We start from the raw sequence: 26,618 nt of genomic DNA, 5'->3' as shown, positions 1-26,618 counted from the left end.
TTTGTTTTACTGTAAAAATAAATCTATAGACCCTAATCTGTCACATAAGTTTCAGAACACTAACACACTTGCAACTGTCGGTAATGACGTCATATTTAAATGGCTCGCTGTTTAAATTCTTCGTTTTATAATTTGAAAGTCGTTTTTCGACACTTTTTATTTTCAGCATATTTTAACATATTCAGAATCTAAACGGCTGTACAATTCTAAAGCTATTAAGCTGCATTATTTTGTGCATGCTTTATAAGGAATTGTTAATTAAATACAGTATCGAATTTTCTACATTTTTTTCTGTTCTTCTGCCTGTCCTATATTAGGCTTAGTGGCCTGTGAAAGATCTCATTCCATTGTTTCAGCTGACGACCCAAAGAGCATTATCCTGAAGGACGGTGGTTTGTTATTTGGCGTGGTATTCTGAGTACATGAAATTTCTTTAACTGTTTCTCTAAAACGGGAATTTTTTTTTATGTTATCAAAATATCTAGGCCTATATTTTTTTCTTGTCTAATTTAGTATAACCCGCAGTTTTTTATTTCATTGGCAGTGATTCAGTGTTCATCACATTTACGTATGGTCCAAGCTTCTCTTCCATACATGAGTACAGGTCTCGCTAGTGTATAGGGTTTGATACTTGTGTGTTTTTGGACAAGGCAGAGTTTGAGAATATTATTAATAGTATATTTATATACATTTTTTTATTTTGTTATATATATATTTTATACAGGTATTTTAGCAACTCTCTGAAATAAAAATAATATTTTTATTGAATGGGCCCAACAATTTTGGAAATTGTAGAATAGAATAGAATAGAATGTTTTATTTTTACTGGCAGAGTTAAGGCCATAAAGCCTTCTCTTCCACTCAACCAGCTTTAATCAAAACAATAGCGACATACATTGTGTCCAGCAAGTAAATATTTTCATATTTTTCACGACAATTTTTTTCAAATATGGATGCTCGTGATTCTGAATATATCAGAGGTGCTATAACTTACATAAAGTTATGGATCATGCAGTATATATAAAATTTTTGTTAGAAGATTGATTTTGAAAATATGACATGCATACCTGAAAAACTACTTAAATGACAAGAATGAATTTTATAGTATATAAGCATGTGTGTAAAATATAAACACTTCCATTAAACGCTGTCCCTTAAACTATATAGTTGGATTTTGTTCATATTCAATATCTAAAAGAACATTTCTCTTAAATAATGCACATATAATACACATAAACACTGCGTGAAGGATTTTCCATATACAGATGTAATTACTTTATTCTAGATGATTAATTTTGTGCTCTCGTTTGCTTCTTTTTTCCCATTGTTTACAGACGTTCAGTGTTGTTATTACTATTCATACATATAACACACAACCTAAGTCACTTAGACATTATACATTTTTTTTATTACAATTATATATTTGCAATGATGCATCTCCTAATAATCTTTCACTCCCACAGTGTGCTTTTGCTTATATATTCAGTCCGTCCACGGCGTCCTCTAGCTTGCGACGGTACTCTGTGCATTGTTCACCTGGAAAATAAAAATAAGATCATTGTATCATGAATTTCACAGACTCATACCACGGCTGTCTTTTCTGTTCGTCCATTAACAATGGTGTGATATCTTAACTTAGATACCGACATAACAGACGGTACCTACAAAATAATTTCTATAACTAACTTAGTTATGGCTTTTAAGGAACCCGGAGGTTCATTGCCGCCCTTACATAATCCCGCCATTGGTCCCTATCCTGAGCCAGATTAATCCAGTCTCTATCATCATATCCCACCTCCCTCAAATTCATTTCAATATTATTCTCCCATCTACGTCTCGGCCTCCCCAAAGGTCTTTTTCCCTCCGGCCTCGCAACTAACACTCTATATGCATTTCTGGATTCGTCCATAGTTAAAGTTAGAATTATTTATAAAACAGTTATATTACCGGTTGTTCTGTATGGTTGTCAAACTTGGACTCTCACTTTGAGAAAGGAACAGAAGTTAAGGTGTTTGATAATAAGGTGCTTAGGAAAATATTTGAGGCTAAGAGGGATGAAGTTACAGGGGAATGCAGAAAGTTACACAACGCAGAACTGCACGCATTGTATTCTTCACCTGACATAATTAGGAACATTAAATCCAGACGTTTGAGATGGGCAGGGCATGTAGCACGATAGGTGTATCCACAAATGCATATAGAGTGTTAGTTTGAAGACCTGAGGGGAAAAAGACCTTTAGGGAGGCCGAGACGTAGATAGGACGATAATATTAAAATGGATATGAGGGAGGTGGAATATGATGTTATAGACTGGATTAATCTTGCTCAGGATAGGACTGATGCGTTGAAGGGCTTATGTGAAGGCGGCAATGAACCTCTGGGCTTTCTTAAATCCATTTGTAAGTAAGTAAATATGTAACTACTTTTCTGCTTTTTATAAATTGAATAAAACAACACTGACTACTCTTTCAGGAGAAGCTTTCGATTCCCATTAACAATTAATGAAAAACTTCACCAGAATATATTCTACCAGTGAAGTCTCGTTTGAAAGAGGCTATTAACTCTTCACGCTTGCCTGCTAAAGCACAGTCAATGAACCAGGCTTCTGTAATCCGTTTAGCGTTCAGATGACATTAATCACGGTTCTTATAAGCTCGTGGATTTATCGGTGACTTAACGTAATGAAATGAATGTTTTTAGTTGATTGATTACTTAGAAAAGAGTTAGAGATTTTGCCTTAATACAGTAGACTCTGTTCTTTCCTGGTAATGTATGATATATGTTTTAGTGAAAAGAATACACACTTACTCACTCGCTCACTCACTCACTCACTCACTCACTCACTCACTCACTCACTCACTCACTCACTCGCTCACACTCACTCACTCACTCACACTCGCTCGCTCGCTCACTCAATCACTCACTCACACTCACTCGCTCACTCACTCGCTCGCTCACTCACTCACTCACTCGCTCACTCACTCACTCACTCGCTCACTCACTCACTCACTCGCTCACTCACTCACACTCACTCACTCGCTCACTCACTCACTCACTCGCTCACTCACTCACTCGCTCACTCACTCACTCACTCGCTCACTCACACTCACTCACTCACTCGCTCACTCACTCACTCACTCGCTCACTCACTCACTCGCTCACTCACTCACTCACTCGCTCACTCACACTCACTCACTCACTCGCTCACTCACTCACTCACTCGCTCACTCACTCACTCACTCGCTCACTCACACTCACTCACTCACTCGCTCACTCACTCACTCGCTCACTCACTCGCTCACTCACACTCACTCACTCACTCGCTCACTCACTCACTCCCTCACTCGCTCACTCGCTCACTCACTCACTCCCTCACTCGCTCACTCGCTCACTCACTCACACTCGCTCACTCACTCACACTCACTCACTCGCTCACTCACTCGCTCACTCACTCACACTCGCTCACTCACTCACACTCACTCACTCACTCGCTCACTCACTCACTCACTCGCTCACTCACTCACTCACTCGCTCACTCACACTCACTCACTCACTCGCTCACTCACTCACTCGCTCACTCACTCGCTCACTCACACTCACTCACTCACTCGCTCACTCACTCACTCCCTCACTCGCTCACTCGCTCACTCACTCACTCCCTCACTCGCTCACTCGCTCACTCACTCACTCCCTCACTCGCTCACTCGCTCACTCACTCACACTCGCTCACTCACTCACACTCACTCACTCGCTCACTCACTCGCTCACTCACTCACTCACTCGCTCACTCACACTCACTCACTCACTCACACTCACTCACTCACTCGCTCACACTCACTCACTCACACTCACTCGCTCGCTCACTCACTCACACTCACTCACTCGCTCGCTCGCTCACTCACTCACACTCACTCACTCGCTCGCTCACTCACTCACACTCACTCACTCGCTCGCTCGCTCACTCACTCACTCACACTCGCTCGCTCACTCACTCACACTCACTCACTCGCTCGCTCGCTCACTCACTCACTCACTCACACACACTCACTCACTCGCTCACACTCACTCACTCGCTCACTCACACTCACTCACTCACTCACACTCACTCACTCGCTCGCTCGCTCACTCACTCGCTCACACTCACTCACTCACTCAAAAATTCAGAATAAGAATTTTGATTACTGCACTGCAGCTGTTCAGTTCTAGAGGAAGTTTCCTTCTCGACACAGTCACTACGAAGCCTAAAATCCCGCAAGTCTGAACATATTTGCCTTTCGCTTTACTCTATTTACATATTACAAACATTTAGAATTTCTTATACTTACTTTTAACTACTTTGTCATCTGGGCAATTCTGAAACAAATAATTGGCTACGTAAATTTAAAATCAAATACATTCACTTAAAACTACTGTATTATGTGACTAAACTGGACTTCATTATTTTACTATGGCAGATAGTTTATCGACTCCTTTTATTTAATCGTTACATTTTACATGTTGAAAGGACAAAAAGGAATACATTTTTTTTTAGTCAAATAAGTTACTCCAATATTTCAGCTTGTGTTTTCCTACTGATTACATCTGAAAGCAGATTTTTTTGTCTCTCCTCAAATTTAAGACAATTGTAATTAATTAATTAGTAAATTATTTCCGTATTTATTATTACCACAATTAAGTCTTATGAACTGTAATCGCCATATAGAGTGTTAGTTGGCGAAATTTACTCATAGAAATACAGCACAGTGGATATCTGTTCATGTTTGAGGTTGCACAAATTATCCTCAAGGGAAATAGTTATTGAAGAGATACAGGGAAAAGATATGTACGATAGTATATGCCTTGTGAACCAGAGATCAGTCCGTTTAAAACAATTACTGTTACATTATATCCATACACCGTCATATTTGAAACTAGCTGTACCCGTGCGCTCCGCTGCACCCGTTAGAAATAAATATAAAGTAATTACATAATTAAAATAGGACATTTGATCCAGGGAACATTCGTGTTTGATAGAAGGATAAATCGTTTAATATATTACTTAATTTAAATTGCATCCAAATAATTAAAATGCGATCATTTTGGTCCAGAGACCACTTATTGGTGCAATGACAATTCCTTTAACATGTTTCTAATTGTTATTACATGCAACCATAGTTTAATGAACATTGACATTATTTAGATTTAATGTGTATACTTTATTTTACTTGTTATAGGTTTCCATTGAATTATGGTAATAACTTAATTTTAACCCTTGTTTTCTACGTATTCAGTAAATGGCGTTTGGCCCACTGTGGTTCTGAACCCTTCAAATAACTTAAATTATATTATATAATATTATATTACATATATTATATTATATTATATTATATTATATTATATTATATTATATTATATTATATTATATTATATTATATTATATTATATTATATTATATTATATTATATTATATTATATCATAAGTTACTGTAATAACATTATAGCATTATGTCCATCTAGAGAAACTACACTTTCCAATGGTGAAATAATAATTAATTATACAAATCGGTTAATTTAGCTTCCGATATTACTTCATACAAACATAGAAACATTCTCTGTAGGCTATCTTTCATAGCTTTCGATTGTTGCTGTCCAAGGCCCCTTATAGACGAAGTCATTTGTTTTCTATTTCATTATACGGTCTTATATGGCAGTTATTTTAATTTTAAAACTCATTTATCTCATTAAATATCAGTCCTGTCAAAATTGTTCAAGGAATAAAACTTATCGCAAATTATTTTTAAAGAAACTTTTGTTATGTAACATTTTTCACAAAAATCAATAATAAGCTAGATATTTCGATTTATTTAATTCAGGCCTCCTTATAACCCCCCTTTTAAATAATGTATTTTGAATGCCATATAGCCTAAAATCTAAGTTACAACGAACATAATTTATATTCCAATTTTCATCGAAATCCGTTCATCCTTTATCGCGTGAAAAGGTAACAAACAGACACACAGACAGAGATACAAACAAAAATTTCAAAAAAGCTATTTTCGGTTTCAGGGTGGTTAATTATATATGTTAGGACCAATTATTTTTGGAAAATCGAAAATTACCAGAAAAATTTCGGCTACAGATTTATTACTAGTATAGATATACTTGTACATCACTTCCTTAGATAATGCAAGTTTCTCTACTCTGTCTTTCAGACGATTTTGCCAATTTATCGGTAGCAGACGATAGTTTACGAGAAATATAAAATAAATTCAAGGTGACATAAAATACAAGTACCTACGGTAGAATAATATGATAATAGACACAAAAGCCATAGATGTAATAATTTTTAATAAATTTGGAGCCAGAATCAGCAGAGCAGTGTTTCATCGCAGTTGAGAAACTACATATTATTATTATTATTATTATTATTATTATTATTATTATTATTATTAATTGTAAGAAGAATTGAGGAATAAACTACAAACTAAAATTAATTAAGAGTTACAATCAAATGTCACAAATAATATAATATTAATATAGTAAAGAATTTACATTATTTTGTACGTTGATTAACTAAATTTGTGAAAAGGAATATAGATAAATAACATAGTGAGAATCACGTAAGAGTAGTTCCTAGAATGCTAATTTGGCTGTCTCTTCAGTGTTGCCAACTAATACCAGATATTACCATAGAGGATAATATCACAATATCGTGTACTGAAATACTATGGTAATAATAATAATAATAATAATAATAGTAGTATTAGCAATAATAATGTCTTAATTATTTACTTTTTTAACCACATGTCATCTTTATGTTGGGAGTGGTTTGTAAATGGTTTAATAATTTCTGAAAGAAAAGGCCTATATTTTCCTCCTGTACCTCTCGCACATTATCTTGGCAATTAGTCGATTAGTATGACTTATATTAAAATGTATTTTGTCTGACAACATGACATTCATTGCTTTGACTAGACTGTTTACGATTTACGAGACCTAATCTAAAAATATATTTTGTTTGATCATGTGAAATAATTAGTACGAATTCCAAAATAAAATACTACTTTGAAATGTATAGGCCTACTCTACTTAAAATACCGGTACATACTCCTAAGTCGCTACAATGCTATTTTCTCTGTTGGACATTTTAATAAAAATCTGAACACTAAAAAATATAAAAATATAATTTTCTGTCCATTAGTCACCAGCATATTTCATTCTAAGTAGGCTAGGTCTGTATTTAATCACACTTATCTGAATATAGAGTTGAATTGGAATAATAACGCAACATCTGAATTATGTTTTGATATTATTAATACCTGTACTAAAAATTAATCATTAATTATCTTCAAATTTCACAAGCTTAGGTACTTATATATCATCAGATTCCTTCTACTGCAAACCAAAATTATTTCTGCCAACATAACAGGTAGAAAATAACTGCCAGTTGTAGTATTTGTTAGCACTCGAAGTTGGAAACGGAGTTGGTAAAAGAAAATTCAATCTCACATCCACTACATGTAGTAATAGGGGAAAATGGTTAGGTTTCACCCTTAAGGTATTAAGTAAGCTGATCCGGACTGTATACACTATTAGATTCATAAACATTATTCCCTAAATGCCAGTAGATATTCATTTCTGCTTTGTGTGCTAACTCTGTAACCTCTACCCTCCTAACACTCTCTGTCCTCTCATCATTTCAAAATATATCGTTTGAGGACTTGCAGAAATATTATCTGGGTTGCTATACTCGTTGCACAAAGATTTAGCTTAAGTTAACACTCACAATATCCGTCATTATTTTCAAGCATTGCATACAAATTGTAGGAGCCATGTTGCATTTCTTGCCTTCGAAGTCAACAAATCCTCGTTCTGAAAAAAAAAATATATATGTGTGAGATGCACTATCACCTTTACTTTTTAACTTCGCTCTAGAATATGCCATTAGGAAAGTTAAGGATAACACAGAGTGTTTGGAATTGAACGGGTTACATCAGCTTCTTGTCTATGCGGATGACGTGAATATTTTAGGAGAAAATCCACAAATGATTAGGGAAAACGCAGAAATTCTACTTGAAGCAAGTAAAGAGATAGGGTTGGAAGTAAATCCCGAAAAGACTAAGTATATGATTATGTCTCGTGACCAGAATATTGTACGAAATAGAAATATAAAAATTGGAGATTTATCCTTCGAAGAGGTGGAAAAATTCAAGTATCTTGGAGCAACAGTAACAAATAGAAATTACACTCGGGAGGAAATTAAACACGGAATAAATATGGGAAATGCCTGTTATTATTCGGTTGAGAAGCTTTTGTCATCTAGTCTGCTGTCAAAAAATCTGAAAGTTAGAATTTATAAAACAGTTATATTACCGGTTGTTCTGTATGGCTATGAAACTTGGACTCTGAATTTCAGAGAGTAATAGAGATTGAGGGTTTTTGAGAATAAGGTTCTTAGGAAAATATTTGGGGCTAAGAGGGATGAAGTTACAGGAGAATGGAGAAAGTTACACAACGCAGAGCTGCACGCATTGTATCCTTCACCTGACATAATCAGGAACATTAAATCCAGACGTTTGTGTTGGGCAGGGCATGTAGCACGTATGGGCGAATCCCGAAATGCATATAGAGTGTTAGTTGGGAGGCCAGAGGGGGAAAGACCTTTGGGGTGGCCTAGACGTAGATGGGAAGATAATATTAAAATGGATTTAAGGGAGGTGGGATATGATGGTAGAGACTGGTTTCATCTTACTCAGGGTAGGGACCTATGGCGGGATTATTTGAGGGCGGCAATGAACCTCCGGGTTGCTTAAAAGCCAGTAAGTAAGTAATAATGATATTCACTCTCAATAGACCGCCCTCGTTCTTGCCACATATATACTTTAACATTGTCTAACTTTCATTCACGGATTTATCTTTAGGATTCTTTCCATTTTCAGTGGTAATGTGATGAATGAAATATTGTTACCTGTAAAGAACGGAATCTGGGTTCTCTGCATTTGTACCGACATAGTAACACATGAATTTTAATTAACTGTGAAATATGATTGCATGAATGTATGAAGCTAATTTTTAACATAAAATGATTATGACCACATTAAAATGGAATTATGCTCGTATATATACTGACCTTTTGAAAAGCTATTTGCAAAAGTAATGCATCTTTTTATAGCGTCTTCCTTGTCAGATAGAATTGGTCCCCAATCTTGAGAAGTTTTGACGTAGTCAATCGACTTATCTTGAATTAAAAATCCACTTTCATCAGCCTGAAATAAAGTAAGTAGATAAATACCTTTACGTTTACAGCATTACTTCCTTCGTACAGATAGCAAATTGTAGTTTTATTGATCTGAACTCACCAGTTCGTATTTCTTCGCCGCGCATCCAAAAATGCACTGAAATAAAAGCAGAGAGCTAGTTAGTTTATTAGTATGAGGACTGTCCTTCCTTAAGGAGATTTAAAAAAGTTCTGTGTATATGATTAATTTGTTACAGAAGATAGATTCCATGACATTTATTAAGATGATTTCATTTTGGTTCAATATATAAGATTATGAAACTTCCATAGCAAATTCGAAGATAATACAATGCGTTTATTTTATTTATTTATTTATTTATTATTTTGCTAATAATTGTAACATAAAATATAATATATACAGAAAAACTTTAGCTCGCCCCTGAAGGAGTAGAACTCGTGCTCAGGGGCGGATTCCTCAATTGAAATTAATAATTATACAATACAATTTGTCTTATGTCTACTGTGCAATTATAGTATATAAATTTAAATTTACAATTTTTCAATTTTTATAAAATCCATACCTAACTTTTTAAATAAATTTCATGTTGAAGTTTGCCGATAAGCTATTAATGTTTGACTATAATTATATGAAACCTAACATAGCATGTATATCATAGATGAACCTAAGTTAAGTCCAAGCAATCACACTAATATGACCCGAAAATTACCACATTAAGTTCCATCTAATAGGCAAGGTTTTCATCACATTAATCTAACATTTCACATCTGAAGATGATACACAAGTATCGAAAACGTTAATGAAAATGTATTTATTTTATGATAAGTAAAGGCGGTTTTGTACACATATAATTATAGTCAAAATAACTTTTTAAATTTAATACTAGAACTATTAGAATTGATAAGATTAGGATATTTAAATATAAATTTGTTATATATTCTTGGGCCTAAATTACTACTATGATTAAATACCGTAACAGTGTTGCATTTTGGTTCAAACAATCTTAAAGAATTCATACCTATTGTTTCATAACTATGAGGATACAATTCAAAATTATTTCGATTTTTATGTATCAATTTTATTACTACAATATAATAAATTTTTCTTACGTTAAGTACAGTAAAGTCTAGAAACAAATTCTGAGATGGAAAATCAATAGGTTTATGAAGACATATTTTAATTATTTTCTTCTGTAATAAATAAAGTGGATTAAAACTGGATTTAAATGAGCTACCCCATCCTATAATTGCATACATAATTACAGATTAAAATAAAGTTAGATATATTGTGCGTAATAAAATTATTATATTTTATTAGCTGATTGCTGAGTAATCACTTACGTTTGAAATGTTAATTAGTTTTAAAATAACTTTCAAAGGTCTCTTAGGCTAGGAAATTTATATTAATGTAAGATCTACGGGATAAAAAGGGCGTAATTATTTATTTATTTGAGTTATAGTGACAGTGAAGTGTGTTATGTCTGTGAAGTTATAATGGAGGCAGTGTAAAGTTCTTGAAGTAGGTTAACAGCGAAATTCGTTATTGTGACAGTCAAATTCGTCATACTGGCAATGTAGTGAGTGAGGTGAGAGTAAAATGAGTGTGGCGAATGATACTCTATGCTAAAATATACGTGTGCATGGGCTAATGTTGTAAATATGATTAATTTATGTCTATAAATACGTGTTAATTTAGATCTATCGAGTGTGATAGCATTGGATCAGAATACCTTGATGTATAAATTAAGTTTAGGTGTAATTAAGTTTATGTGTAATTAATTAAGTTGACGTGTAATTAAGTTGATGTGTTATTAATTAAGTTGATGTGTAATTAATTAAGTTGATGTGTAATTAATTAAGCTGATGTGTAATTAAGTTAATGTGCAATTAACTGAGTTAATAATATATGATTAAGTTTGACTAATTAATCTAATGAGTAATTAGGTTAATATATAATGATTATGTTTCATATGTAAAATGTTGACTTGTCCTAAATTAGTTGAGAAGGAATTAATTGTTTAACGTAAGTTGACAAGTGATAAACCGCACTCCTATGGGTTTTAACTCAGAACTGTTTCTTAGATTGTAATAACTAACAGCGTATTTCGAATTTCACCGGACCGGTGCAGCGAAATAGGAACAAAACTGCTAGAAGGATCGATTGCTGTCATGGCGACTGTATAAGTTGTCTGTGCTACGCTAGCAAATTTTGCGAAATTTCCTTACTGCCATCTCGTTCAAAGAAAAGAGAGCATAAACAATTCATTTCTTGAACCGGTAGTAATATCTGGTCCGTTGACATGTTCGCTCATAAGCCATTAACATATTGTTTTTACGTTGTGCTCATTACAAACAATACAGCAGAACACACCGCCATGACACAACAGTGCACGATGTCATTCGTCTGCTAATTCCCGCCCTATACAAGAACCAATCAGATTCACTCATGGCGGCTGATGGAGACTGCCACCACCTCTGCAAGCTGATGGCACCGGTGCGACACCGGTGGAGCATCAGTGAAGCCATCGGTGAAATTCGGAACACCGTGATGCCATCGGATTGCTCAGCGCTGAGATTCGGAATACGCTCAAGGTTAAGGTACAAATCAGGTTTACTTCAATTAATGAAGTTTATTTTAAAATAATAATTATGCTGCCTTTAATTTAGCGTGCTTCTTTTAATTTAGAGTTTCATATCGTATTATTGTTGTTGTTATTATTATTATTATTATTATTATTATTATTATTATTATTATTATTATTATTTGCAATTATATTATGAGTGTAATTAATTACAAGTACCATCCGGTATTGACCCATTTGCAGTGTGAATAAATACATACGAAATAAATCCATCGTGTAGTGCAATCGGCACTAAATGACCGCATGTGGAAGTCTACTGATTTTTTCTGTGTTGTAACAGTAATGGGAACCAATGACGTATTCACGGCCTCGTTGTTGTCTTTCTGATTACAGTATAATTCGAACTTTATAAATGGACGGTATTGTCTGAAAGTTTACAGCTGGTTGTAGGGGAAGTGGCTCGTAGTGTGTCATATAAATCATGCAATTCTCAACAGCACAGGTCCCATAAACTTACAAATGCTCGCTTCGAACTAATTCCGGTGAAATTGTAAGCATCCTCTTGATCTGAAAAGAGAGAAAGTGAACAATATAACACTTACGCCAGATCCTGCTCCATGACATTGATTTATGCCCATCATATTCGATCTCGTCTAAGGTTTATTAGCACAGCAATTTGGTAATTAACGTAATCCAATATAATAATCATTAATAGCAGCAGAAATATGTAAGTTATGGCAAGATTCTTTGCTCATGATAATTATACAGAGTTAGTTAAAAGTTCCGCACCACCTAAATAACTTTTGAAGCGTACAGTTCAGTGACATGAAACTTGGTATGTGAGGATAACCATATGCTAAGAACTCGATAATGGTATTACCGAGTTTTTTCTACTTCCGGTTTAACTGGAAGTAACTCCAACTCTCTTATTTTAAATGGAACACCCAATATATTATTTTATTTTTGAATAGTGCTCATTAAGAGCTTTTCAAAAATTACCCACACTTGTTACTTCTTTACAAATTCAATGTTGCTAAGTCAAGAAAACAGAAAAGTGTATCGGATATTAAAATAATAAAATACTCCCTCCTTAACAAAAACAAAACGAAGCTAGCTCACCTTCTACATTATGTGTTCAAATTGGTAGCCCTCAGCTGCTTTACAATGTGTCACTCGATCATAGAAACAATTTAAGGAATGATTTAACCAGCATTTAGGAATATCTTGCACCACTTCCATTTTTATTTAGCAACACTGAATTTGTACAGAAGTATCAAGTTTGGGTACTTTTTGAAAAGCTCTTAAAGAGCTTTATTAAGAAATAAAAAAATATATTGGATGTTCCATTTAAAATAAGAGAGTTGGAGTTACTTCCGGTTAAACCGGAAGAAGAAAGAACTCGGTAATACCATTATCGAGTTCTTAGTATATGGTTATCCTCACATACCAAGTTTCATATCACTGAACCGTAGGCTTCAAAAGTTATTTAGGTGGTGCGTTTATTATTTTAATATTCGATACACTTTTCTGCTTTTTTTTTTGCTTACTTACTTACTTACTGGCTTTTAAGGAACCCGGAGGTTCATTACCGCCCTCACATAAGCCCGCCATTGGTCCCTATCCTGAGCAAGATTAATCCAGTCTCTATCATCATATCCCACCTCCCTCAAATCCATTTTAATATTATCTTCCCATCTACGTCTCGGCCTTCCCAAAAGTCTTTACCCCTCTGGCCTCCCAACTAACACTGTATATGCATTTCTGGATTCGCCCATACGTGCTACATGCCCTGCCCATCTCAAACGTCTGGATTTAATGTCCCTAATTATGTCAGGTGAAGAATACAATGCGTGCAGTTCTGCGTTGTGTAACTTTCTCCATTCTCCTGTAACTTCATTCCTCTTAGCCCAGTTTTTTTGACTTAGCAACACTAAATTTGTACAGAAGTATGAAGTGTAGGTAATTGTTGAAAAGCTCTTAATGAGTTTTATTAAAAAAAATAAAAATAAATTGGGTGTTCCATTTAAAATAAGAGAGTTGGAGTTACTTCCGGTTGAACTGGAAGTAGAAAAATTCGGTAATATCATTATTGAGTTCTTAGTATATGGTTATCCTCACATACCAAGTTTCATGTCACTGAACCATATGCTTCAAAAGTTATTTTGGTGGTGCGGGACTTTTAACTAACCCTATGTATGTATGTATATATGTATGTATGTATGTATGTATGTATGTATGTATGTATGTATGTATGTATGTATGTATGTATATAATAGGTTTCAAACCAGAAGTGACCATCCTACAATATCACAAGTATTATGTTTTGTATCTCAGTCACACCTTATTTTAATCTATTTATTGGTGAATTGCTGAATGCTGCAAATAATCGATCAATAACTTGTAGTCTCTGATAATATAGAGAAACATTAACAATACCAATACAGCTCTTGCAGTACACACCTTTAGGCTTCGTTTCTTCGAGACAATGAAGCAACACAGCTGCAGCTTTTCCTTCGGGTTTCCTTTCAGCCTTTTCACAGCACTGCCCGCAAAAACACAGAGAGATGTATTAGAATTGAACAAAATACACATGAAACATGAACCGTAGGAGAGTAGTGGGTACAGTGAGACACAAAATATTAAGACATATGTATGCAAGTGAAATTTCAAGTATTTTTAAAATAAAGTGCAACAGAAATATACATTAAAACATGGAGTACAATAATATATAAACAGAAATGTTAATAGATAAAGGACATAATATACAATACGTGTTTGTCAAAACATGCAAATGTCTCACTGTTCCCTTTCAGGAGGGTACAGTGAGACACCACAGTGTCTATTAACGGGTCCACACCTGTGGAGTAACGGTCAGCGCGTCTGGCTGCGAAACCAGGTGGCCCGGGTTCGAATCCCGGTCGGGGCAAGTTACCTGGTTGAGGTTTTTTCCGGGGTTTTCCCTCAACCCAATACGAGCAAATGCTGGGTAACTTTCGGTGCTGGACCCCGGACGTATTTCACCGGCATTATCACCTTCATATCATTCAGACGCTAAATAACCTAGATGTTGATACAGCGTCATAAAATAACCCAATAAAATAAATAAATCTATTAACGGACATTGAAATGATTTACATTTATTTCAAAAGAAAAGAAAGCTTGCTGTCTCTTTATCTTGACATGTTCTGTAGACTTATTTAGAATCATTTTGATGTCTGACTTAGAAACCATTGAAACATCTGGAACATTTGGAATTTTCCATGACTTTTCAAATTTTTGCTAAAAAATAAAATGAAGTTTTGGTGACAACAAAGCTTATAATTATAAGAATTTAATTTAATTCTTTATTATTTTTAAATATATGTTTTTTAATTTTGTGAATAATTTTTTTATTTAAGAAACCATTAAAATGTAATGTATCCATTATTTTAAGCTATAGTTCCTAAATTGGTTACTAGTATGTTCATTTTTAATGTTAGTTACCGGTAAATGTAATATAATTACAGTTTGTTTTTGCAAATCATTGGTACATGGGAACAGTGAGACGTCTCAGTGTACCCTTCAATGGCATGTCTCACTGTTCCCTTTACGCATAGTTCGTTTAAAAATGGCACCCTCACTTCAAAATCAAAGCAAGAAAGACGAAACTTTGCCAAACATAACGTCAAATACCATAGTATTAGGTAACAAAACATTCATATTTATATCTCATTTGTATATCCAATATAACCTTCATTAAACACACGCCAAAATTTTACTTCTAGAGTGAAAAATTACGAATTATTTTTTATCACTCACCTTTATAACTAGAATCAAATCGAGTATGAAAATACTGTTAGTTTAATCATGCAACATACAACTCCACTGTTACAAACATTTCAACATCAAAATTTACCATCTAATAAAAAATGTCTCGCTGTTCTCCCTGTCTCACTGTACCCACTTCTCCCCTACAGTTGAGAAGGCAACTGATAGAAGGCTGTGCCACAACTCCGTGTACCTGTGTCTAAGTACAACATGAAAGAGGCACACCGCTTGTAGATCGGATTGTGAAATCTTCTTGAAAAGTACCTGCACGACACAGAGTTACGCCACTGAACTTAGAAGAATTTTGAATACCACAAAAACTTTACAAACTTTCATATTTCGTGTCAAATTTGTTTGTTTTTCTGTTTTATTTTTAATTTGCACTATGTTAAGGATGTAGGAAAGTCCAATGATTCGGAAATTTTATCGGCTTCAGAATCAAGGAAAACAGGAAAATGGAAAAGCTATTTGTTTGTAATAGATCTGACACACAGGTCCTCTCTTTCCCTGATGAAAGAGGCAACATAAAACTCCGAACAATGTTTCTTTCTCTTAAGACAGTGGAAAAAAAAAAAAAAAAGACGCTGAATACCGTGAAAGTTTGAATCATAACCATTTAGGTATATTTATAAGCTTTAAAACCAAGGAAGTATTATTACAGAATTTGTAAAACGTTTGCTAATGGTATATTACACTTATGTAATCTTTCTTTTTTCTTTCTTTCTTTCTTAGTCCGCCTAACCTTCCCTTTTTATCCCACTTACCCATTGCGAGTGGAGGAGAGAGAATCACTGAATCATACACTATAAATCTGACAACTTTGGACCACCCTGGTCATGTGATTAGCATAGCAGAGGTTCACCTCTAAGATATCACAGGGCAATCACAAGAGAACGAAGAAAAAGCCAGTCCCTTGGACGGAAGATAAATTTCTTCCATTGCCCACTCAGTGAATCGAACCTCGGGCCACTTGGACGCTATCGACATTTCACAAGGTAGTCATACCTACGAGTACATACAGAATGAACCGTAAGTAATGTCATTAATTTCAGTCGGTTATTCTTTGAGACATTTGAAACAAAGAAGTTTAATAACATTTTGCTCATTATGCCTCCCTTTCGAGAAAAAAATTAGTTTATATGAAACATATGAGAGCGTGTTTTAGGAAAGCCATTGATTTAATTTCCAAAATGCTCAGTCAATTTAGGGCAGCAGTGTATTATGATAATAAATGATTGAAATAATTTCAGTTTTGTTCTTTAAATATGCAGAAATTTGATCCGAAAAAATGTAACATTTTAAAATACCCTTTCAGAACGAAAAGTTATAATTATTTGTTCATAAAGCACAAAATTAAATTATTGAAAGAATACTACTTTTGACCAACAACAGAACAACGTGTTTCAACCAATCATGATTGCTTACCCCTACAACTTTGGTCACCTCCATAGTAATTGTGTTTTATGACCTCTCTAGCATTTGCTTGTTTTTACCACCTCCCTAGCATTTGTTTCTTCGTTTTCCAACATTGTACTTCCAATAATTGTGTCTTTTAAAATGATTAATGTTTATTTCATTATCCTTACTTAAAACTTTCATATCATTTATCTTGTTTATATTATTTAGGTTATGTTATAGCTTCTGTTGTATGAGATTATGGATAGTCACGTTTAATATAATTGAAGTGGAATGCAACTGTTTTAATAAAAATGAAACTGAATCAACAAAGCCTTCTTGACTAGTAATCAACCATAGAGTTCAATGAAGATTGTATAGTTGGCACAACTGGTACAAGAAAACAGCTCATCATAATACACTACTGCCATCTAGCGGAATATTTGTAGTGATGAGATGGTACAATAAAACATTTTCAAGACAGTTTATTGTTTTAATATTTTATTGTATTAGAGTACTTTATTTCTTCTAATCTTTATATACTTTCTTCTAATCGTGTAATAGTCAAATAAATTCAACTCGAATTTTTATTTTCTAGAGATAAATCAAAACCTCTAATGAGATCACTGTAGATAAATTATTACAAATACAAGCAGACTGTTCAGTGAGCTCATATCACATTTTCCAATCATGTTCTCAGCAATTAAATGAACACACACTTACTTGGTTTTCTTGGAGTTCAACTTCTCTCTTCACCCGGGACAGTCGATTCAGTCCAGGAACATAGATCTGCTGCAGGACCGCGTTTATATTGGAGTGTACTGCAGCCCCAGCTTTTTCAGAATTGACATACTTGAGTAAATCTACAAGACCGTTAAATATAATTTTACAATTTTAAAATGAAACGTTTAAGCTGTTACTCGGATAAAATTGTCTGGTTTTCTTGTAATACGGTGAAATTACTCGTGGTACCATGGAAACAAGAGTTTTCTATGCGGTCCGTCCTTATTCTCTGTTTTATGTGCATCGATGTTTTCCAGGCAACTGCGTGGTATCCAAGGGACAACTAACACTCCAAGCAATGTTACCACTGGCCCCACGTTTGTTACTTCTTGCATTGAAATGAAGACACGAAATATTTCAGTATTTTCTTTGGTAGTGAAACATATTTTTGTACAGTAGTGGCAAAAAAACCGGACCGACCCTTGTAGCTGATTTCAGAGCCTTGTTCACCCCAGAGCACGATAGACTTGTAACTACAGTAAGACTTTCGTGGTTCGAATCCTGCCTGGGAAGGAAACTTTTTTTGTTCCTTGTTCAAATTTATTCCCAATACTTTTCGATTGCTGGTAAAATTCATGTTCTGGGAATAATAAGTTAATTAAGTAGTAAAATATCGCTGCAATCGAAAAGTCTTGGGAATAAATTTGAATAAGTAACACAAAAAGTTTCCTTTCCAGGCAGGATTCGAACCACGAAAGTCTTAGTTACCAGTCTATCGTGCTCTGGAGTGAACAAGGCTCTGAAATCAGCTACAAGTGTCGGTCCGGTTTTTTTTTTTGCCACTACTGTACGATTTACGCATTGTTTCAAAAAACTAATTTTCACTATTTCGCTCATGTACCAATGAACTGTGGCCGTGTCCCAAAGCTACATTTACAGCTGAAGTGAATTAGATAGTTTACTAAATGGACGGATATGACGTCAGAAATCATGCTCCAGATCTACATAATGCATAGCAATCAAGTCCGTAGTAGCTAGTAAACGAAAATGCTTGCTTGATTGATTACTTGTACAGTAAACAAACATGGATACCTCATCAGGAATTGAGGTTATGAAATCTGGAGATACTTTGAAAGTGAAATAATGTAAATATAATGTAGAATTAACACGTTAACTTTGAACATTGACATTCTTTTAAATACCAGTAATATAATATTTTATGTCCTTATCTTTTCCACATAACTCGTAATGAAACTGCATTAGGACACTGCCTTCTTAATTCAGTGCTGCACCGTGATGTCATAGTTTTTAGAAAAGTAGTCTATGAAGAAGGCCATGTTTAAAGTATACATGTCCAAAGCACCCTAGTGTGTAGTTTAGTAACTAGAAACTAGGCGACTTGCAGTGTGTAGTAAGGGCTTTAGCTTTGAGACACGCCTAAGAATCTATTGAGTTTTAACCAAAGATAATTACGAACTGCAATCTTGTAGAAACGATCTTGTTGCAGCTTACGTTGAGATGTTAAAGATTTTCAGAGTTACCTTAATATAGTGGACCGTGATATTTTGTGAAGGCCGTGATAGGTAATGTGTGTTAAATATCTTAATTTATTATATCATATTTTTCTGTGTGTTATAAATTATTTTATGCTCGACCATGCCGAAATGTAGTAATTATACACCTGGTAGCTGTCCTTTAATGCATATCATTAAAGTGCACCTATTCATTAAAGTTCAGGTTTTCGATTATTATTCTCGGATATGCAATCGAAAGGCAGGGAGGGAAACGTCACGGAGGCTGGAAATCCAATACTGTCGCAGAAGGTTATGTTCTGTTACTATAATAATTAGCGTTAATTGTAAATAATATTCAAATAAATTCAATTTGTCATTCGGTTTTCAATTCTAAATCAATTTCCAGGTTATATCAAAATTAGTTCATGTTATTCTCTACATTACATCAAGGTCAATGACATTATTGTTCCTCGGAAAAAATCAATGCTTTCGCGTCTGCGCACATCTCACAATTTACGAGCTATGCACAAGGTCACTTCCGATCTTCAGTCAGATACGAATAAAATGAATACTTCTGAATAATTTCAAGTTAGAAATATGGTCAAGCATAAAAAGTCGTATGAAACGTGCCTATAATGGTAATTAAGACGCTCTTTTCATAAACAAACATACTCGCGTCTTAATTACTATCATTATAGGCTCGTTGCATAATGTACTATATTAGTATAAGCTATTCCCGAAATAGATTTTTTATAATATCACAAGAGTTCTCATCTTGTCGATAATTCACTGGATGAAAGTACCCAGTTCAAAATAAAATGTTATAACCTCAAATATTTGTTTCATTTTGCTGTTTCACTAACAGTAATTTCTACAGCCATTGTCAAATGTTTACTCGTGAATTTCAGGCCTTGGCCTCCTGGAATATGATACTGCAGGAGGCCAAGGCCATGCCGGTCAGTGAAATATAAGTCAGCAACTTAAATACGTTGTTCAATCGTGATATGATTTTGTTTTATCATTATTATTATTATTATTATTATTATTATTATTATTATTCGCGCTCGTTAATTTATCGACAAGATGCCAACTCTTGTGATATTGTTTATGAAAATATGTTACCAGGAGGAACACTTAGGCCGTGTCTCAAAGCTACATTTACAGCTGAAGTGAACTAGCTTGTTGACTAAATAGCCGGATGTGGCGTCAGAAGTTATGATCCAAAGCTACATAGTTAATAGCAATCAAGTCCGTAGTAGCTAGTCAACGAAAATGCTTGCTTGATTGACGACTTGTTGACTAAACAAACATGGATACCTCATCAGGAATTGGGGTTATGAAATCTGAAAATGCTTTGGAAGTGAAATAATATAAATATAATGTAGAATAACACGTTAACTTTGAACACCGACATTGTTAGTACCTTCTGTACAATGTTTTAAACATTATTGTAATATATTGAGTCCTTATCTTTTCACATAACATTGTTAGTACCTTCTGTACAATGTTTTAAACATTATTGTAATATATTAAGTCCTTATCTTTTCACATAACATTGTTAGTGCCTTCTGTACAATGTTTTAAACATTATTGTAAATATATTAAGTCCTTATCTTTCCACATAATTCGTAATGAAACTGCATTAGGACACTGCCTTCTTAATTCAGTGCTGCACCGTGATGTCATGGTTTTTAGAAAAAAATAGTCTGTGAAGAAGGCCGTGTTTCAAGCAAACATGTCCAAAGCTCCCTAGTGTGTAGTTTACAAGTCACCTAGTTGCTAGTCACTAGTGTGTAGTACGGACTTGAGCTTTGAGACACGGCCTTAGTATCAAATGAAGAGTCCACTACAAGAATGATGGATGTCATTTGGAATACATTTTGCAGGAGAAGCAATTGAAAGTTTGAAATGCTTAGCGCTCAAAGCTTAACTGAGATTTTCCGATCATTACTGGACAATGACTATAAGTGTTAATGCCATATAACTCTCTATGTACATTCTATATGTCTTAAGCTATGCATTGACGACAGTCTTGGTTCATTTTCGACAAGAAAGTGACATCCATCATTCTTGCAGTGGACTCTTCAAATGCAGTGAATATAAACTAGCCTATAATAATAATAATAATAATAATAATAATAATAATAATAATAATAATAATAATAATAATAATAATAATAATAATAATAATGGCTTTATTTAACCTGGCAGAGTTAAGGCCTTAAGGCCTTCTCTTACACTCAACCAGGATTAAAACTTGCTTACACAGTTGATCATAAAACTTGATCAGAATTAAGTAATTACATACTGATTACATAATGAGATCGAAAGAGGTAGTTACATAAAATTTACCTCATAAAATAAAAATAAACATAATGAAATACATATTAATTTGTTAGAATCAAATGCGAATCACATAAAAACAGAAACCGATAATTCAATAAAAAAAAAGAGAAAAATGTACACAGTAAAAATAAAAATAAACACATTAGTATACATATTAGTATTAGATTACAATTAAGTACGATTTACATAATTAAACCGGAAACCGACAATTGAATAAAATGTACACAAAAATGGATTAATAATAAAAAAACAACACAGTGGGATACTATTGGCGTTAAGTGATAAATAAACACGATTTAAGATAACAAAAAATAAATAAATAAATAAAAATAAATACAGTGGAACACATTTGCAACACGTTAGGTCTGGCAACTCATCACAAGATACTTTTCTAATTTACATTTAAAGGAAATTAAAGTTCGGCAGCCCTTGACTTCAGGCGGCAGAGAATTCCAGTGACGAGAAGTAGCAACAGTGAAAGATGAAGAATAAAGAGATGATGTGTGCAGTGGTATTTCTAGCGTGTTATCATATTGTGGCCGAGTATTTAAGTTATGATACCGAGAAAGACTGTGAAATCGGACAGATAAATAAGAGGGAGTAGAGGTGTGCAAAATTCGGTATAAGAGAGAAAGGGAATGTAACTTTCTCCTCTCATTTAACCTGAGCCACAATAATTTATCGAAAGAAGGCGAAATGTGGTCGTAGTAGCGGACATTACAAATGAAAGGAACACACGCGTTATGAACACGTTGCAGTTTCTGGGATAAATCCACCCCGAGATCACTGAATAAAGCGTCACAATAATCGAAATGAGGCATAATAAATATAGGACAATTTGAAACTGACAATTATTTTTGCGGGCATGATATTGGTATGATGGTTCCTTATATTTCCAGAATTATTAATTTCACTTAGAAATTAATGTATTTAAAACACATTATAACTAAAAATAATAGTATTTTACTTACCCAGTTGACTACTAGTTACAGCAGAAGCTGAATCTAGTGCAGCAAGCAGCCACAAACATAGCAGAATGATCACCATTTTCTGAGATGCACTGCCAGCTACTGAGTGAGTCGCCAGCTATATCATGTAGCTCAGCATTCACTCAATGAGTTTAGACATCCATCATTCTGCTTCGATTATCTGTACTGATAGTCTTCATAGTTTAAAATAAAACATTTTTCAGGCTTCATAACAATAGTGTGGCATACAATTCAACACAGAACAATACAGTGTGTCTTCCGGGTGTTGTAATGCTGACCATAAAGGTCTACAGCTAGCTTCGCGATGTGAATCCCCTTTTTAATGTTACATTTAAGATACGTGGGTTAGGACGATGCCGACCATGGTGAATGGAACGATGGGATAACAGATTTTATGTTGAAAGAGACGCTATTATCTTTTTCAGTTGGGCTCGGTGACTCATTTGCAGTGGCGGCTCGTGATAAAATATTGTGTGTGTTCACAATTTTGTGTTCCAAAATCGAAGAGAGTTTGAAATCGTACATTTAGCCTAATATGAAATGTTATGATCCCAATATTTCACTACCGAAAAAACCGTATATAAATTCAAAACAACAGGTAATAATGATGATGATAATAATAATAATGATAATAATAATAATAATGATAATAATAATAATAATAATAATGAAACCCAGTCTTTTTATTTCCAATTTTTCCTGGTAAGCCAGTTTACCCAGTTCTTTACTGTTCAAAATTACTTGAACAGATTTCATTGTTTGCGTTTGTTAAAAATTAATACATACCACAATGCCGTTATTTACAAGTGCGTGTGTTCAGTAATATATTTTGATTCACAACACACTGATACACTATAGCCTATACCAATACTGTAATCCCATTCGCATAGATTGATTACTATAAATACATGCCAGTAAATATTATTCTTAAATAATATACACCACCATACAGATATTTAAATTCATACCACCATCACATTCAACCAGCACGTGTTTGAAAACCAAACTATGATATTATGCTGAAGTATAGTAGTTCACAAACTAACTCTCTCGTAGCAGCACTGTACACACATCCACATAAAGTAAACGTTCCGACAGTGAGATGCTGACACCTATAGGCTAAAATACAGACTATTAAATTTCCTCCTCGACATATATCACGTGAACGACAGGCATCGATGCACCTGACATCTGTAGGATAGATTCACTGTTCACTTAACGCTTTGTGCTCTTGACGAGCCATAAGCGGCCAGCGAAAGACAATTTTCTCCCGCGCATGCGTGAAATTCCTGTAACCTTCTTGAAAAGAGCACGGCTTGTACGTGAACAGATGTTGCCAAGGTTACATAAGAAGTTTATGCAAGATGCGGGAAGTTTAAAATACTCGATTCTGATATTATACATCCCCACTACGTCAATACGGTATTCAATAATAAAACTAGTCGTGCATTAATGAAAACAAGGTGTTCACGTGCTCTTGTGCTCTTATTGACGCACCGCCACTGCTCATTTGCGTCCATACAGACTTACGTAGCGTAGCCTTGTCAGTCGCGTGTAATGTCAAAAGTGAAGGAGCTCCGTTGTTGTTCTGCTTGGGGTTTTTGAAGGTCATCTTCACCCGAAATGCACACGCGTACGGACAGGAAGAAACATTCTATAACGTTTTTAATGATTTTCCTGTATGTTTTGTTTATTTTTAGACGAAAAAATTACTGAAATCTGATTAAATCGCGGGATTTTGTATAGAATTGCGTCAAGTGTTGGATGACGAATATGATTTCTTTCATTAATGAATGAAGATTTATTTAATCACGAATGGATTATCACCCGATGGCAATTACATATAACAAAAAGAAAATGTAAATAGTAACAGAAACAGATAAATAAAACAAAAAGATGTAAATAAATGTAAGAACATTTAGAGGTTTCTTATTAGATTCACGTACTTGTGCTTGGGTTATTATGTTTGACAGAGTGGACTGGAATGCAACGACCAGGATATTGTACGAAATGCAAATATAAAAATTGGAAATTTATCTTTTGAAGAGGTGGAGAAGTTCAAATATCTTGGAGCAACAGTAACAAATATAAATGATACTCGGGAGGAAATTAAACGCAGAATAAATATGGGAAATGCCTGTTATTATTCGGTTGAGAAGCTTTTATCATCCAGTCTGCTGTCAAAAATTCTGAAAGTTACAATTTATAAAACAGTTATATTACTGGTTGTTCTTTATGGTTGTGAATTTTGGACTCTTACTTTGAGAGAAGTGGAACATAGGTTAAGGGTGTTTGAGAATAAGGTGCTTAGGAAAATATTTGGGGCTAAGAGGGATGAAGTTACAGGAGAATGGAGAAAGTTACACAACACAGAACTGCACGCATTGTATTCTTCACCTGACATAATTAGGAACATTAAATCCAGACGTTTGAGAGGGCAGGGCATGTAGCACTAATGGGTGAATCCAGAAATGCATATAGAGTGTTAGTTGGGAGGCCGGAGGGAAAAAGACCTTTAGGGAGGCCGAGACGTAGATGGGGGATAATATTAAAATGGATTTGAGGGAGGTGGGATATGATGATAGAGAATGGATTACCAATACAAGTTTGTGAAGTGCAATACAAAATCTCGGAAACTGAAAAACCCTCGATTTTGTTAAAAAAAATAATAATAATAAATCTCAACCTTGTATCGTATTATACACTGCTGTCTTTAGTAACATTTCGATCATTGTTATTAATAAAATTAAACTCCTACGTATACTGTCGCATTATGTATATCTATATAGGATATATATATATATATATATATATATATATATATATATATATATATATGTGTGTAATTTGAATTGGTAATGGAAATTACGGGAAAACGGATGAACGGATTTTAATAAATGACCCCTCATTTTGAAGCTTGGAACCCCAAGTTTTCCGGAAAAATAGTATTTTTCAGCGAAATGTCAATTTTCCTGCATCATTTTCCTTTTTTCCAAAATCCATCTTCCGTCAGTTTTGAGAACTTGATGTTCGCTTCCTTAAGCGAAGCGAGCATCAAGTCGGCCGTGTTGCATTTCAGAATAAAACAAAACACACACTACAATAAACAATAGGCTATTACACGAAGGCCATGACCTACAGGATTGCTGTCATAGAGTTCAGACGGCTCAGATTCTTTCCCATCATAATGGCAATATGTCGATCTTCATTTGTGCAATTTTTTGATGATGTATAAAAAATAATTTACAGGTCTGATTCTCTGGTCTGTAGTTTTCCGAGTACATCTGTGTGTTGGATATTAAGAACTACCAAACTTAAGAATGTTTGATGACATTATTACCATTAAAAATGAAATATTATTATAGTTAATGCAACACATAATGCTATACTGATATATGAAAGTGAAACCTTTTGGAGCTTTATGTAAGTAGACGCAGAGAAAGAATATTTTATATTAGATCTTCATTTCTATAATTTACTGAGTAACGGCTACAGGCCTATATAAACTTATGTTACTGAAAACTATAAAACTTAAGTAAGGTAACAATATTGTTATTAAAAATGAAACACTTTTACAGTTATTAATCAAGTGGTTTGGGTCCTTTTCATATATGTAATGGCAGTGTGATATAGATATTTATATGTCTGATTCTCTAACTTTCCTTGGTAGTAATTCAGTCATGCTTCCTATTTTAGCTGCGTCTTTAAACTACATCAAAATTAATTCCATATTTCTTCGGTTTAATTGATTAGATTTGTGATCGCTGCCAAGCATATTTTGTTGTAGGGAAAATAGCATGCCATTTCACTTCTTGCTACCGTGTTGAGTAAGTTTATTTCCCGCAACCAGCAACAAATGAAACACTGAAGCTGCTAACGATTTACGATGGACAATTTTATTTAGGGCGCATATAAGATTCTACAACTCTGACATATCATTCGCCTAATTTTCCACATCTCAGCAATAAATTCCTCACAACAGCCTATATTACAGAAAATATACGAAATAACATCATTGTTAAACAAA

General features: G+C 34.3%; 1 protein-coding gene across 1 annotated transcript; it reads right to left on the bottom strand.

The window, feature by feature from the left end:
• Positions 1-741: 741 nt before the first annotated feature.
• On the bottom strand, positions 742-22,721 carry LOC138696971 (uncharacterized). The gene is made up of 9 exons (XM_069822513.1): positions 22,574-22,721; positions 17,743-17,882; positions 14,278-14,359; positions 12,335-12,384; positions 9,339-9,374; positions 9,110-9,245; positions 7,766-7,851; positions 4,326-4,353; positions 742-1,536 (listed from the first exon to the last, which is right to left on the bottom strand). Exons 1-9 carry the CDS (start codon positions 22,647-22,649, stop codon positions 1,475-1,477), a joined length of 696 nt encoding a protein of 231 aa, XP_069678614.1. The 5' UTR covers positions 22,650-22,721; the 3' UTR covers positions 742-1,474.
• Positions 22,722-26,618: the final 3,897 nt, after the last annotated feature.

Source organism: Periplaneta americana, chromosome 3 (assembly GCF_040183065.1).
Source record: "Periplaneta americana isolate PAMFEO1 chromosome 3, P.americana_PAMFEO1_priV1, whole genome shotgun sequence".
Taxonomy (NCBI): domain Eukaryota; kingdom Metazoa; phylum Arthropoda; class Insecta; order Blattodea; family Blattidae; genus Periplaneta; species Periplaneta americana.
This window is presented reverse-complemented; position numbering and strand designations above follow the sequence as displayed.